The sequence below is a fragment of the Microcaecilia unicolor genome, chromosome 3, assembly GCF_901765095.1.
Source record: "Microcaecilia unicolor chromosome 3, aMicUni1.1, whole genome shotgun sequence".
Taxonomy (NCBI): Eukaryota; Metazoa; Chordata; class Amphibia; order Gymnophiona; family Siphonopidae; genus Microcaecilia; species Microcaecilia unicolor.
This window is the reverse complement of record NC_044033.1, coordinates 398,444,221-398,460,335: the sequence shown is the minus strand read 5'-3', so window position 1 is coordinate 398,460,335 and position 16,115 is coordinate 398,444,221. Positions and strand designations below refer to the sequence as shown.

The window sequence follows — 16,115 nt, the reverse complement described above, 5'->3', positions numbered from 1 at the left end:
GCACAAATCCTACAGAAATCATGCCTAAAATGAAGCCACGGGCATCTTCTCCCTGATTCTATTAAAGTCACCAAACATTGTGCGGGCAAATTCAGGCACCCCTGATTTGTGTGCACAATTTAATAGATTAAGAAGCCAATTAGTGCTTATAATTGGCTTTATAACAAGCAATTATTGTAACTAATTATATTTAATTGGGACTAATGTGTATACGTTTAGGTGGGGCATTTGCACCACGCTTTCATTGATGCAAATGGGGGCTCCTAAATTTACGTACGACCTCCTCGCTTATGCTGAACTTTAAGTGTGGCTTATAGAATACCGCTTAAGTGGGAGGGGGTTTCAGCGCTGATTTGTTAGGCATCAATTATAGAATCTAGCCCTTTATGTCTGCTAGGAAGCAGTTGTAAATGTATGTATTTTATAAACTCCACTATAAATTTCAATTCTGTACATGTTCCACCCAAACTCTATCAAAGGTGGGTACATCTCTGTTTGATTTTATGATAACTATGATGGTTAAGTTAATAATAGATAATTGGAAGGCCACTGATAACTTGGACATTAACATGTGGTAGAATGTACCTTGTTTATATTCATGGTATGAGACGGGAGCCCAAGTGAGGAGTCTAGAATCTATGCGACGTTCACATTTGTGGGAGAAACTGGATCATTATGCTGAAAATTGTGTCTGTACCCTTTGGGGAAGATTATCAGCTGGTAAAATTTTGTTTTGCATGGATTTTGTTATGTTTGTTGTTAAAACCATGCATTTAAGCAGTTTACAAAAGAAAAAAAAGGAAAATATGAGAAACAAGAAGTGATAATCAGGACAGAACAAGACAAATGGTATGAGGAGGTAAGCAAGTGGTAGATTTGAGAAAGGCAATACATATCGCAATTTAGACAACAAGGATAGGATGTATCAAGTTCTGCTAATATTTTACAACAGGATCTGTTGACATGCAGCGTTTTCTAACATACATTTAGGAATGGACTTGTATATGCTGGTTACATGCAGTGAGAACATCTATTTTACAAGCATCAATCTAAAATATTGATGGGATCAGCATGGCAATATAAAACATGTGGCAGTATATATACACATCTATGTTGTTATTTCAGAATGTAAATACATATTTGCTGGCACGTACAAGGGTATGCTAACAATTTATAAATATAGAGGTCTAATTTTCCAAAGCTATCACACAGCCCAATATTCAGGTCTTTTCCCTGATGCATGAAAACTAGCCATAATTAGGCCACTGTCATGAAATGCCTAGCACCCACATGGGGATAACCCTGTGGCAACCTGAGAGGGTCTGTCACTAGCACTGCTAATGTCCACCTGAATCAGAGCATGTGCTCTATACTAGCACCCTCCTCCCACCGACTGGTTCCCGCTTGCCTCTGGGCTAGTCTCCCACTCTCAGGTTATTCCCCGGTGATTTCTAGGACACTGAGAGAACATTCCAGGGGTCCCACAGTTTCTAGAAAGCACCCACAGACCCAAAAATACAAACCAGGATTCTTAGTCAGTCCAGGACAGCATAACTAATAAACTAGAGTTTTATTATCATGAAAATGTTAAACATTTGAAAAAGTGAACATTTGAAAAACCAGATGGAAAAGTACTACTACTACTACTACTTATCATTTCTATAGCACTACTAGACGTACGAAGTGCTGTACACTTGAACATGAAGAGACAGTCCCTGCTCGACAGAGCTTACAATCTAACAACAAGGATTAACATTAAAAGCGATCTAACACTTGTTACTACCTGGGTAGCACCTGGGGAGTTCAGGAACCTAACTGTTCACAAGCCTTGAACAGAATTTCAGGACAGAAATGTTTTTCCTCTGTACCCCCACACTGAGATTAAAGAAAAATCCAGTACCTCCTGGCTAAATTTGAAGTTCAGGCTGTGACGTTTGTGAGCCCTTGGCCCAGAGGTGGCCGCATGAGGATCACTCAACCACCTCTGGGTAGATGGAGTCCCAATAGTATTCCAAAGAACTAGACAGTATTGCAAGTGGAGGTGAACTAAGGTAGCTTTAATGGCAACAAAAGAAACACAAAGCAAAAGGCAAACAAACGGCTCAGCAATAATGTAAGAGAAGAGAGAACAATAAGCAGACTAGCTGCACATCCTAACACTAGCTAAAGCAAAACAAAATCTTAAGCATACAATATTGGCAAAAAGATAGCCTAGCTGTACGAGAGAAGCAAACATAAGAGCACAAAAGACTATTCAAAGGCCCGCCTTGGCGGGCAACAGAAAGCAGTAGCACTTAGCTGGAAGCGGTGAGACCGCTGGCAGTCAGATAAAGGTTCATTCTGTCAATGGTTAAAAGTATGACTTGTTTAGTTCCACTTCTAATGACTGCATTAATGAGGATAGGAGTCTGGCAAAGAAATGAGAAACATGGGTGGGAATGGGAGGACTACAAAGGTAAGCATAGGAAGTGGAAAGCTGGTAAGTAGGTGTCATGGAACACCTGGCACCCACCTGGGGCTAACCCTGCGGCCATCTGGAGGGTCCCCAACACTGCTCAGGTCTGCCTGCACCTGCTGCTTGTGCTCTATACTAGCACCCTCCACCCCACCAACTGGGTCTCACTTGCCTTTGGGTAAGCCTTTCACTCAAGTTATTCCCCAGTAATTTCTAGGATACTGAGGCCACACTCTCAGGGGACCCACAGTTCCTAGAAAATACCCACAGACCTAAACCACAAACCACCAGGATTCTTAGTCACAAAATTAGAACAGTGAACCATATAAAACAAATGGAAAAGTAACAGACAATAACAGGTAACTGAATAAGGGTCAATATTTAAAACTGTGTAAACACTTTGTCACTACCTGGGTAGAACATGGGAAGCTTCAAGAAATGAACTGCTCATAAGCCTTCAACAGAGTCTCAGGATAGAGGTCTGCACCTTCCACACTCCCACTCTGAAATTAAAGCTTTCCAGCAGATTCAATCAGAGCCTAGAGCATAAACACTGAGTGGCCTCTGGCCAACAGCAGTGCAGGCTACTTTTTTTTCCTCAGAGCTTAGGCGGGAAGAAAAAGGTCACTTTTGCAACAGCTTTACAAACAAACAAAAGAAAGCAGACACCATCTGCTGGCCAAACAAGAGAAATGCACTGGGAACAAATATGTCATACATTCACATAAGGAGAGAGGAAGCGAAGCACAAGCAGAAACCAGAAGAACAAAAAAAGCACCAAGGGCCTTCAAAAAAGGGGTTAGAATCTTTAATCATATATATCGATAAAACAAATCTAGAATGGACCCTATGTCGATGAAACCAATCAAGAATGGACCTGACAAGGTCCGTGTTTCGGTGCACAGCGCCTGCATCAGGGGTCTTTGCACACAGTTAAGCAGAGAGAATCTCTATTGAACAAACGCACTCCTTCAATCATGGAGTCAATCTGATTGACTCCGTGATTGAAGGAAGTGTGTTTGTTCAATAGAGATTCTCTCTGCTTAACTGTGTGCAAAGACCCCTGATGCAGGCGCTGTGCACCGAAGATTAACTGTTCACTCGTCCTCTAGATTGTACACTTGTCTTTAGATTGTTCTCTTGTCTTTTAGATTGTAAGCTCTTTGAGCAGGGACTGTCCTTCTATGTTTAAATTGTACAGCGCTGCGTAACCCTAGTAGCGCTTTAGAAATGTTAGTTAATAGTAGTAGTAGTAGTGCTTCTAATTTGTAGAAACCAGATGTTGGTCTGTGTTTTACATGTGTAACTGGTGTGAAAGATTCTGTTAATATGCTGTTCTGTGTAGGAATTTCTAGCAGTATAGCTTGTTCTCAGTGTCCTATAGTAACTAAGGGCCCTGTTTACTAAGCCACACTGTAGGCATGCTAGCATTTTTAGCAGATGCTAAAACTTAGCATGCACTAATGCTAGAGACACCCACATATTCCCATGGGTGCCTCTAGCATTAGCATGTACTAATTTTTAGAGTGCGCTAAAAACACTAGTACACCTTAGTAAACAGGGCCCTAAGTAATGTAACTAGTTACTGTACTTAAGTATACATTTTGCCACTTTTACTTGTAAAGAAGTACAGGAAACGTTTGTTGCTTTTACTTTTACCAAAGTAATAATTTTACCAGTTTTTACTACTAGTTACCTCTGATACTTGCAGTTAAAGGTAAAAAGTAAATTGGGAGACCTAAATGATAGTTCTTCAGTAAACCAAATGAAACAGCAAAACCTAGAACAGGATTTTGCTACTGTGAACTTTGTCACGCAAACAGTAGATCATCTCATCTTATATTTTGCTGTTCAGGGAATACAGCCTATGAGAACAGTAGAGTTCCCTGTGTTTGCTGAACTGGTTACTGGTTTGCATCCGATCAGGGACAAAACAGGCAAAAACATACAGCCAGTACAGACAGCAAAGGTGATCTAGAGAATGAAAAACAGGTGAGAATTTAAGCAAACAAATCTTATTGAGGAGGAACCCAATTTGGGCAAGTTATGGTCTTGCCTTCATCAGAGGTCAACAAATTCCTTCAAAATAAATGCTGGGAGGTTGAGTAAAGAGACATTTTCAGCAGAATATCATGTCTACACATGCTTGTTATATGTAGACACACTATTCTGCTGAAGATGTCTCTTTACTCAACCTCCCAGCATTTATTTTGAAGGAATTTGTTGACCTCTGATGAAGGAAAGACCATAACCTAGCCAAATTGGGTCCCTCCTCAATAAAATTTGCTTGAATTCTCACCTGTTCTTCAGTTTCTGGATCACTTTTGCTGTCTGTGCTAGTTCCAGCCAAACAGAACTCTGATGAGTTGGACCACTTTGAAATGGAGATGAAGCAAAAGTTGGTTGCAATTCTTGGTGAACAGGCAAAATGTCACTATCACAACAGACTGCTGGACATCCCATGAAAAATTTTATATTAGGGGTGACTGTTCAGTGGATTGATAGTCTTTAGAGAGGAAGTCTGGCCTTAAGATCGAAGGGTTTCCACACATTTGACATTCTAGCATCAGTTCTCAAAGATATTCAGAGTTTGCCATCAGACAAAAAAATTGTTTGAACAACACCTGAAAATGATTCCAACTTTGTGAAAGCCTTCTCTATAATTGTACAGAATGACGATGATAACCTATGATGAAGATGAAGATGCAAATGATGAACTGAACAGCACTACTTTTAATGCAGACGATTATGACAATAGTAATAATAATGCATTCTTTGCTTTAAGGGAGTCAAACGTTTTAGACAGAGATGCCTTTGATCAGTACCTGCAGACTCAGTCAACAAGCATCAGTAATACTGCAGCCTGGCCTGATTTGAAAGAACCTTTTATCAGACTATGACTACTACTACTTAACATTTCTAGAGCACTACTAGGGTTACGCAGCGCTGTACAGTTTAACAAAGAAGGACAGTCCCTGCTCGAAGGAGCTTACAATCTAAAGGACAAAATGTCAAGTTGGGGCAGTCAAGATTTCCTGAATAGAGATATAGTGGTTAGATGCCGAATAATCCACTTCCTGCTAGTGCAGCTGTTGAACGTCTTTTTAGCTGTGCTGGATTAATGACTCACAAGCACACTTGTATGAGTGTCAGTCATTTTCAAAATTTACCTTTACTAAAAGCAAAGTGGATTGAATTGTAGAGCAATAAAATTGTTGGGATAAAACATTAACAACAGTTGCATTCATTGTAGGTGCAGTATTTTTACTCAGTGGCGTTCCGACCCTAATTGACACCCGGGGCGGATCGCCGATGCGCCCCCCGGGTGCAGCGTGACCCCCCCCCCCAGTGAAATGACACCTCTTCCCACCCCGGCGAAATGACAACCCCCCGGGTGCACGCCGCTGGGGGGGTGCCACGGCGTGCGCCTGTTGCCCTGTTTCAGTCCGATTTCGCAATTCGCATGTGTTCACTGCTCCCTCTGAGTCTGCCCCCCCCCCTTGGAACGCCACTGCTTTTACATTTTAGTCAAAAATTATTATATTAATCACATAAGTAAATTTTTTATGTGTTCTTCACTGTAATTTTACTTTTACTTAAGTATTAAAATATACATTTATTTTTGCGTATACTTAAGTACTTTAACCTAGTACTATGAACAACACTGCTTGTTCTGTTTTTCCAGCTGGAGATGTATTAGCATTCTATAATATTTGCTGTGCAGACTTTTCATAGGTAGGGTTGATGACTTTTCAGTTCTTGGTCTTGGTGCTGTTAAGGTATGGTTTGATAAGCTTCTGTGGCCCCTGTTGAAGGTTTTTCTGCTATTTCACACAATGTCTGGCAGAGGCAGGATTTTGTGTTGCTGTTACCAACACAAGAATTTAAATAGGATAGGTTTTGCATGTTGAATTGTGAAGTAAAACATCACAATTCAACAAGCAAAAACAAAATTTAAAAAATAGGTACAGAGCAGAAATTGGAAGTAACACATTCAACTTCTGCTCTATGCCTATTATTGTGAAAGTTTTATTGGTTGATCTGGGAATGTTCCAGATGAATTAATAATTAAATTATCTATGATCTACATAAAAAGATGCAAGAATTGCTAATTTAAAAATATACAGTACAGTAAGAAATTGAGGTGGGAGCTAGGAGGCAAAATTGAGGGCAAAGTTTGAGATCCCCCCCACCCCACCACCGTCAATCAAAAGGGTGTTTTACTGTACCTGCATCAGAAAAGAAATGCTTTCAACTGCCTCTCTGTTTCATGGCATGCACCTGACAGATGCATAAGGATTGAAAGACACAGCAAAGATATCAGGTTCTGTATGCTTAACTAGAAAATGGACCTTTAAACAATGGATGGTTTTATTCCGTAGCCAAAACAGATCTGAAACTTTCTATACCAATATATATTGGCATAAGGCAATACATCATAACTTTAACAGCTGGAATTACAGACACATGCAGAGATTTTAAAATACCAAAAGTGTCACATGCATTTTATATTTTAATTAAAGATGTTTGTCATCCAATTAAACATATGCATTACTGCTACTGGCACTAATCAGTGATTGACACTCATTTTATTTGCCTTGATTATCCTGTAAAACAAATTCAACAATCATCACCAAGTAATGCAACTCATAACAAATTATTCTGTTAACTATAGAATTTTTTCTGCTTTTCTAACTGTTGAGAAAAACAAACAGAAAGGTGATTTTGCTATTAAATATTTTCTTGTCAAGTGCAATAATGACCAGCTTGATTGGATTGTTTTTTTCTTTGGACACTGTTTTTTGGGGGGAAAAAAAGCTTGCAGTAATAGAAATTAGAAAAATATAAATGTTGTCTTTGTCAATCTGCCCATCTGTGTGCCTGTCTAGTGATTTATGAATAGCTGATGTATTCTTTCTTTGGAAGGGAAGCAATGAATATGTAACTAAATCATGTGGTGGTATGCTGATTTTTTCCTTCACTTTCTATATTTTTAGATAAAATTTTATTTATTTATTTATTATTGACTGCTTTTATGAAGAGATTCACCTAAGAGAGTGTACAACAGGTATAGCTTGCACTCAAATTTGCATGCACAATTTCAGCATCATGTATCCCTCACCTATCCACACCCATCCTGTTAGAATATCAATGATATGCTTTGATGTCCCCATGCATACCTCCGACCCACCCCCATCCTCCCACCCTGTCAGATTGTCATAGTAATGCTTGAATGTTTTCACTTATATACACTGTCAGCTAGCACATTTGCTTATTTCCGATCTGACGAAGAAGGGCAACCTTCAAAAGCTAATCAAGAAATGTATTAAGTTATGTCCAATAAAAAAGGTATCATCTTATTTTCTTTTCCATGTTTTATTTTGTTTGATTTCTATTGATAGCATCATTTATAGAATCTGGGGGTAAATGTGTTTAGGCATCATCAATAGTTTTGTCAACTGAAAAAAAGAGCTGCAGCTCATCAGCATTAACTTTACAATACATTCCTAAGCAGGATAATAGTTTGAAAATCGGTGTTATATATAGATTAAAAAGTAAAGCAGAGAATACAGATCTGACAGGAATGCTCATTCAAGGAAGATTTAAACCAAGCCAAAACTGTACCAGAAATGCCAAAACTCTCAAGTCGATAAATTAAATTCATAAGGTTGATATTATCAAAAGTTGCAGATACATCAGGGGTTACCATAAAATATTGTAACTGACAATTAAAGCCATGTTTTACTGTACCTAAAACAGACATTAAAAGTGTTTCAGTGTTATACTTTGGCCTAATGCCAAACTGATTCTTATCCAGGAGATTATTGTGATCAAAAACGTCTTGGTGTTGTTGCAAAAAATAAAATAAAAACACATTTTCAATATTTTGGCTAACAATTAAATTGATAATTCTGGCCAATAATTGTTTGGCAAAGATGCATCTAATTTGTCACCTTTCAGGAGAGGCATAACAGAAGCTCTCTTTAAAAAACAAAGTACAATGCTCTCTTTCAAAGACTTGTTTACAATATCAGTCAGAGAATCAACAATGGTGTCTTTCATAGCCTTAAATGTAGACATGGGGCATACGTCAACCTTACAAAATCCTTTTATTCAAATGTGTTATAACTTTGGAAACAGAAAGCCTTCTGAATTAGAAAGGGTAATGATTCAAAAGTCTTAACAATATTAATCACTTTAGATGAAAATTCATCACCAAAGGTTTGGGCAGAACCATCTAAAATCTTAACAGAACTATCCCTTGTCAATTTGTTCACAAAAGTAATCAAATCTTTACTTCTTGTTAAAGAATATGTATATTTTTCATAATAAAAAATTTTAGCCAACTTATTCAAAAACTACCAGAGACCCTGTGAATGCCAACTTATTCGATTCAGAAGGAAACATTTTCCAGTGTCATTCTATAAAGTCTTAAATTTGTTTTTTTGACTTAAGTCAGAATAAAACCAAGGGGCACAATGCTGCAATGTTAATATCTGAATTCAATTGAAGCTATTTGATCAAACATATCCTACAAAGAAAAATTCCATTTAAGGACCATATATTTTAGTGCTAAATAAAATGAATCCTTAATTTGGCCAGCCCAATGAGAAACAATGTCTGCAACTTTATATTAACCAATGGAAATATAGCTGGCGGTAAACACTGAGATGCCCATAGGAATATAATGGGCATCTCAGCATTTACCACCAGTTGATTTTTACCATGAGCTAAAAACGCTAGCGGGGCTTTGTAAAAGGCTGCTATGTTTCCATTGGTAAATATAAAGATCCTCATAGGTAGTAGACTTTTGGTCACACTGTTTGTCAACAGCCATAGACCAACGCATAAAAATTTTTAAAAGATCAGACCATAGAATAGGGTCTGTTTGAATTCAAGTAACTGTAGCACTTCTGAGTTTACAAATATCATATCAAGAACATTGCCTAATTCATGTATAGGACTGCAGAAGTTTTGAAATCACACCAATGAAGACAAAATATAAATTAAATGAGAAACCATATGGTCAAGACCCAAATTGTGGATGTTAAAATCTCAAAGTAATATAGTATTATCAGCTGAAATTTCATAATTAAATAAAGTTTCAATACAACTCAAGTGATTTTCATGTAGCGAATCTGGGAGACAATGAACTAAAAGTAAATTCACCCAAGATGAAGACAAATACAAAACATCAATTAGCATCAAAATTTCAGTAAAACAGAAAATATCAAACCTAGGGCCTTGTTTACTAAACTGCGTTAAGGGCATGCTAGTGTTTTTACCATACACTAATCATTAGCATGCGCTAAATGCTAAAGACACCCATATATTCCTATGGGTGTCTCTAGCATTTAGTGCATGCTAATTTTAGCACACGCTAAAAACACTAGCACGCCTTAGTAAACAGAGCCCTTAGAATTATAAATAAAATCATGAATCAAAGAAACGTTTTTCCTAACTAACCTAATTGCGTGGCACAATTTAGTCACAGTAGCATAGAAAACTGGTGTTAGAAAATGAGAAGTTCTCACATTTTTTTTTTTTGTGAAATATTTTTATTAACAATTACAACACCAACAGTTATATTAATAAGAACATTGGTCAATTATCATATGCAAGGTACATGGAAACATGGATCAAATAGAAATAGAAAACAAAAGAAAACTCAATGAGTATGATAAACAAGCACAACAAACCATCCAAGAAAAGAGAATCTCACATTTATACAAGGTTATGTTAAAGTTTTAACATAAAAGCCCAAAAGTATTCGGCACAGAGCTAGTGATTCAAGTGGCACCAGCCATCTCCAATTTACGAGCAAAACAAACTAGATTCCACCAGTAAGCATATGTAATGTTGTTGCCAGATTTCCACGAAGAGAGACTTACTTTTATGGCTAATGCCAGGAGTATGTCCATCAATTTGGAAATGAATTTATCAGTAATAGAAGGTAAGGCATAAAGACCTCCAAAAGATTACAGCAGAAGATAAAGGTTCAGTAATATTACATATTTTGGACCAAACTTCAGTCCAGTAGTGGGACAGAGAAGGACATTTGGACACCATATGAATAAGCTTCCCAGGATGTTTTAAACTAGGCATTCTTGAGGGCATGGAATTCTATAATGGAAAGTAGAATAACCCAGAATATATGCACCTAACATTTAGGTGCTCGTGCTTATGCCAGCCATATAGCTGGTGTAAGTGCAAATCGTTTATCATTTACCGTTTATTAAAACTTTCTAAATCCACATTTATCATTAAAACAAATCAAGGCAAAGTACAATAAAAATAGGTAAAAATAATCAGAAAAGAACACCATAATCAAATAGAACAGAATAAGTTGCACAGTAATATCATACTAACCAAAACAACATAACAAATTGTCTCCTGTCCTGTGCCTAAATGTGGTGGGGACAGGGACAGTATTCTGCAAGTGGTAGCCCTTCTAATACCCTACCCATGCTCTTCTCCTGTGTTCACCCCCTTGCAAATACATACTATGAAAGGTAAGCATGTATTTGCAGAATAGTGCTCAGGCTGCATGCAAGCATATATGAACCTAAGGGCCCTGTTTATTAAGGTGTGTTATGGTGTTTAGTGCACCTACACTTAGCGCACGTGATAACCATGTAGGCGCCTATAGGGATATTGTAGCCACATACATGTTTAACGTGCGTACATGGTTAATGTACATTAAAAACATAATGCTGCTTAGTAAGCAGGGCCCTGAGTGTACACATATAAATGTTGGCACCTAGATCACAGAATTGCCCTATTAGTGGCAACATTCAGCTGCTAACTACAGAATTTATCTATTTTGTTTTGTCCTACTGTATAGCAGGCCAAAACTAAATAATAATGGTGGTGTAATCACCAGTCAATCTATACAAAAAGCAATGTTTCATATAGAGATTGCTTTAAGTGCTAGCACTTACCATTCACTGACCATACTGGCTGAAAATCTGGCACCAGATTTTTGTGCATAAACAACTGGAATGGATATTGAACTCCTTCTGGATAATTGGATTTGAAGTACTTGTGAAAACTGACATTAGAAGTCCACAAAAAGCATAAATCAGGGCCTTGGAGAGACATCTTCCCCATCCCTCAACGTCCATGAAAAGAAGAAAGGAGCATTCTCCTCTTTCATTCCTATTGCCCTTGGAACTGCCAATCATACAGCAAATGGTGTGTGAACAAGGACTTCAGGAACTTTTAAGGATGACAGAGATTTTGAACATGCCTGGTATACCACAAAGGAGAATGGGACACACAGGAGCAAAGTGGAGGAGATCTGAAGAGTTTGGAGGATCAAAGATGACCACTCCTACTTTACCCACCAAGAAGTCTCTGAAGATTTGGCATCTGTGAGGAATGCCCTCTCTTATCAAAAGCAAATGGAGCAGGTGATCACCAATGAGGAACCAAGGTTTATCAACATGTGAAATAAATGCCTGTGCTAAGAAAGTAATAAGGCAGAACTTACTCTGGGACAGATAGTTGTTCTGTCTAAACCTGGGAGGGATCCAACATTTCCAGGTTCTTACAGACCCATCTCACTACTAAATAATGAGGCAAAACTCTTACCAAAGATTTTATCAAATAAATTAACCTAAGTCTTCCCTCGCATTATTACAAAGTCACAGGTGGGTTTCATTTAAGGTAGAAATGCAGTTAAAAATGTGAGGAAAATTCTGGCTTCGCCAGAAGCAGTACAGAGGGCTCAAATGCTTTCTCTGCTTATTAGTTTTGATGTGGAGAAGGCATTCAAATGGGTGTGATGGGACTTAATGTACAGAGTGTTGGGACATTATAGAATACGTGACACTTTTGTGAAAGCCATAGGGGCACTCCATAGTAAATATAAGGCATTGTTGTGGGTAAATGTTCTTTCAACTCCCTTTACACTTCATAGAGGCACATGACAGGGATATCCAATATCCCCTTTGTACTTTGTTTTAACTTTGGATCCTCTAATTCAAAAAGTTGTGGCAAATCAAGATATTCAAGGTGTGAAGCTTGGAGATCAAACTTTCAAAATAACTGCATTCACAGATGATTCATTAGTCTAGTTAGTTAATCCAAAATGTTATCTGCCTGCCCTGATAGAAAGTTTCCATGAGTATGATGATTTTACTAGTTTTAAAATGAATTTTCTTAAGTCAAACAAATACAGATTGCAAGCAACTTGGTGCACAGATTTTCCTTTGAAGTGTTTGTTTAAAATAATTTTTCTTTTAGATTTAAGTATCATCAATAGTGCCTACTATTTCTCAATAGCACACCCTATTTTTCAATAGAAAACACTATTTCTCAGTAGCAATGTATTTTTCTTAATTAAACCATATAGGTTATTGAGAAATAGTGTACACTATTGATGGCACAAAAATCCACCCCCCCCACAAAATTCGGGGGGTTCTCCTATTGTTTTGTCTTATAAAATATATGAATCAACGTAGGATGTGCTGCTGACATGTCTTACTTCATTTCAAACAAATATATTTTCTGTGGTTTTGATTTCTCTCTCTGTGAATCTCAACAGATACCCCACATTAAATATTTTTGATTCACCCATTAATAGACATAATTAGAGTGGCCATTGAACTGCATTTGAGTGAATAAATTTGGACTGCTTTTGAAGACTGAAATTGGAATTCCACATAAAGCATTCATGGAAATAAGCCTTGGAGAAGAATCTTCTCCATCTACTTAGGACCCAACAAAAGAAGGAAAAAAGAGTTATTTACCTTTCACTCCTGCAGCACTTAAAACTGAAGATCACACAGTCCACTAAGAGACTCAATACATATGAATATTAACAGTCATAGAAATACAAATACAAAACCAGAAATTTGAGTAAATACAAATTTTTAAGAAAAACAAAATATCGAGTCAGATTCTAGGTCAAGCTAACTATGAGGAACATCCAGTGAAATATTAGCATATCCAAACTTGGATTCACTCAGAAGGTCACCCATATGATTACCTATTGTTCCTGGCTCTGCATTTACTCCATCCAGGCGGTCACAGGAAACTCCCTCAGAGGCCCGAAGAATAATCTCAATTATTTGTTCTTTCTCCAAAGGATATTGAAAAGTACCTATTAAATAAGAAGTACATGTTGACATAACCCAAACACCTTTTACAGATGAAAGAAAGGAAAAAGGAATGAAGAGATTACAAAAAGAAAAACCTTTAAGCAGTCTGAATGAACATTTATTTACTCATTCAAATTTAATTTATTTATTTATTTGCTGCATTTGTATCCCACATTTTCCTACCTCTTTGCAGGCTCAATGTGGCTTACATTATGCCGTAATGGCGATCGCCATTATCGGAATGAGAAATACAGAATATTATTGCATTTACAGTACAGAAAATATAATATAAATTAGAAATGAATAGATATACAATTCATGTCAGGTATTTATGGTTTGCTAATTGCAAAGTTCTAGTCAGAATCCATTAAAACATAGTAATAAGATAATACAGCATTTGGAACCACAAATGATAAACTAAAGATACGACCCCCACCACCCTTCCTCTTCCATCAAAGATATGAACTCTGAAGGATGCATGAGCAATCCCTAATCCAGTGTTCTTTATTGCAAGGCCATGGGGTCAGAGGCGGCCTCAATCATTCTTAAGAGTGGCTCTCTGGATGTTTCCCAGCATACACCCCCCCCCCCCTTTCCCTCAAAGTTGCTGTTGACATACCTCCATAGCAGTTATTCTATTTAATATCAGTACCACGCAGCTCTGAGTTTGAACTACATGCTGCCCAAAATCCCACTCTATTCTTATAAGATAGAAAGCACCATGCAGTTCAAATTTAGTGCAAGCTATGAATTTGCTGAAAGAAAACAGAATAGCTGTTCAAAAGAAGTCTAGTGCAGAATTTAAACTGTCTAAATAATATTCTCATTGTATCATCAGTTTCCCCTTTAAACTTAATGTTACTGCATTAAATTTATTCATTCTTCTCGCTCCAGAGATAATTGTATTATAATCACTGTTGGAAAGCATGCCACCACTGTTACCACTTACAACAGGTTCTACATTTCAGTGAGAATAAGATCTAAAACTGTTTATGTATTAGTCATCTCCATCAAAGGTTACTCCATGATGAAGTCATTTATGTTATTTATTACACAAAGTGTATCCCAATATGGACAGGGTGAATGACTCAAAAAGATATGATAGGGAGTTGAATTTTCCATTATTAACATTTTTGTAATTTAATTAGTCTCTGTTGATATTTCACAGTCTGTTTCACAACCTGGTCATGTGCACATCACACAAGAATATTTCAAAGTTCAGCTTATCTTACTTTATCTTACTTGATTATATACCATCCTCAGCACCAAGTGCCACCCTACCACCAATTTGATCTACCCAGTCATTTTAATATATTTTATATCCTAGTATTAGTGTCCCTTTCCACCAGGTCACTGAGATAATTATGATATCTTCTTTTTCATTCAGAGCCATTCATTCTAACTCTCTAGTTTTATTTTTAGATTTTTGGCATTTGCAGACATCTAAAGAAGGAAATTAATAAGGCATGGTTATTTACCCCTTAACACACATTAAACGGCAATAATGTTCATTATATTACCGTAATACACGTTAATTCATTACTGCGAGATACCTAGTAACGAGATGCAAAGCATGAAAATGCCTCATTACTATGTAAATAGAATAATGCAGTTTGCAGACAAGCAGCACCATACCTGGAACAATAGTGACAGCTAAAAGTGACATTATTTTTCATATCAGGAGCATCAGCCACTATGTTAAGGCCCAATGCTTCCAGAGGCCAGGCATTAGTCTGACCCTAACCCCCGATGCCTCCCCCTAGCGGACACATCCCATCAAAGTCTTCTCATATGACATACACTCCAAAGCCCTTCATCATTTCCCCTCCCCGAAAATACCACTGGCACCCTCCCCCATCCTAATATCACATACCCCCCCCCTTTGAAGCCCCCCATAATATACTGCTGAAGGGCACCTTTCTCCGGCCACCACTAATGGTCACTGCTGTCATTTTGAACTCAGCACCAGCAGGGGTAGGAGTAACTGCGGAACACTCCTGATCCAAACTCACTGGACCCCAGTTTGTAAAGGTGGGGGCCTATGGGGAGGGGATTTGTAGGAGAGGGAAGCCCTTTGGGCGAGTATAAGATATTGGGAGGGGCTATGGTAGAGTACTGATGGGGCTTTGGGGGAGTATATATCTGCCAGAAGGCATCATGGCTAGGGTGCAAACTAATGTCCAGCCCCTTTAAGATATGGCCCAGCAGCAACAGGCCATAGTTTAGTGCCTGATGCTCTTGCACAGTATGAATAGTGCAACTTGTGAGGTTGATCAGAAGCCACATTATTAATGTACTGCACAAGTCATTTATTTGCAGTACTGATATACAACAAGTTAGTGACTCCTACAGGAAATTAAGGTGTATCAAAGACCCAATTTTTACTGCACCTTAATAACTACCCCCCTAAATATATATTTGCTATTATTAGCAGTTGATTTAGGTAATTTTGAATCATTCAAAAATATATTTGTGTTACTAATGGTTAGTAATGGCATTCTGAGCCATATATTGAATGAGTGAGATTGTTGTTTTTATATTATTTTTATGTTAGC

The 16,115-nt window shown here is 37.7% G+C and overlaps 1 protein-coding gene across 1 annotated transcript in view; it reads right to left on the bottom strand.

Moving 5' to 3' along the window:
* The window catches only part of PKHD1 (PKHD1 ciliary IPT domain containing fibrocystin/polyductin), a 980,909-nt gene that overhangs the window by 258,452 nt on the left and 706,342 nt on the right, over window positions 1-16,115 (bottom strand). Inside the window, exon 53 of the mRNA XM_030198735.1 lies at window positions 13,449-13,562. Coding sequence (XP_030054595.1) covers window positions 13,449-13,562 — 114 coding nt within the window. The remainder of the gene's footprint in view (window positions 1-13,448; window positions 13,563-16,115) is intronic.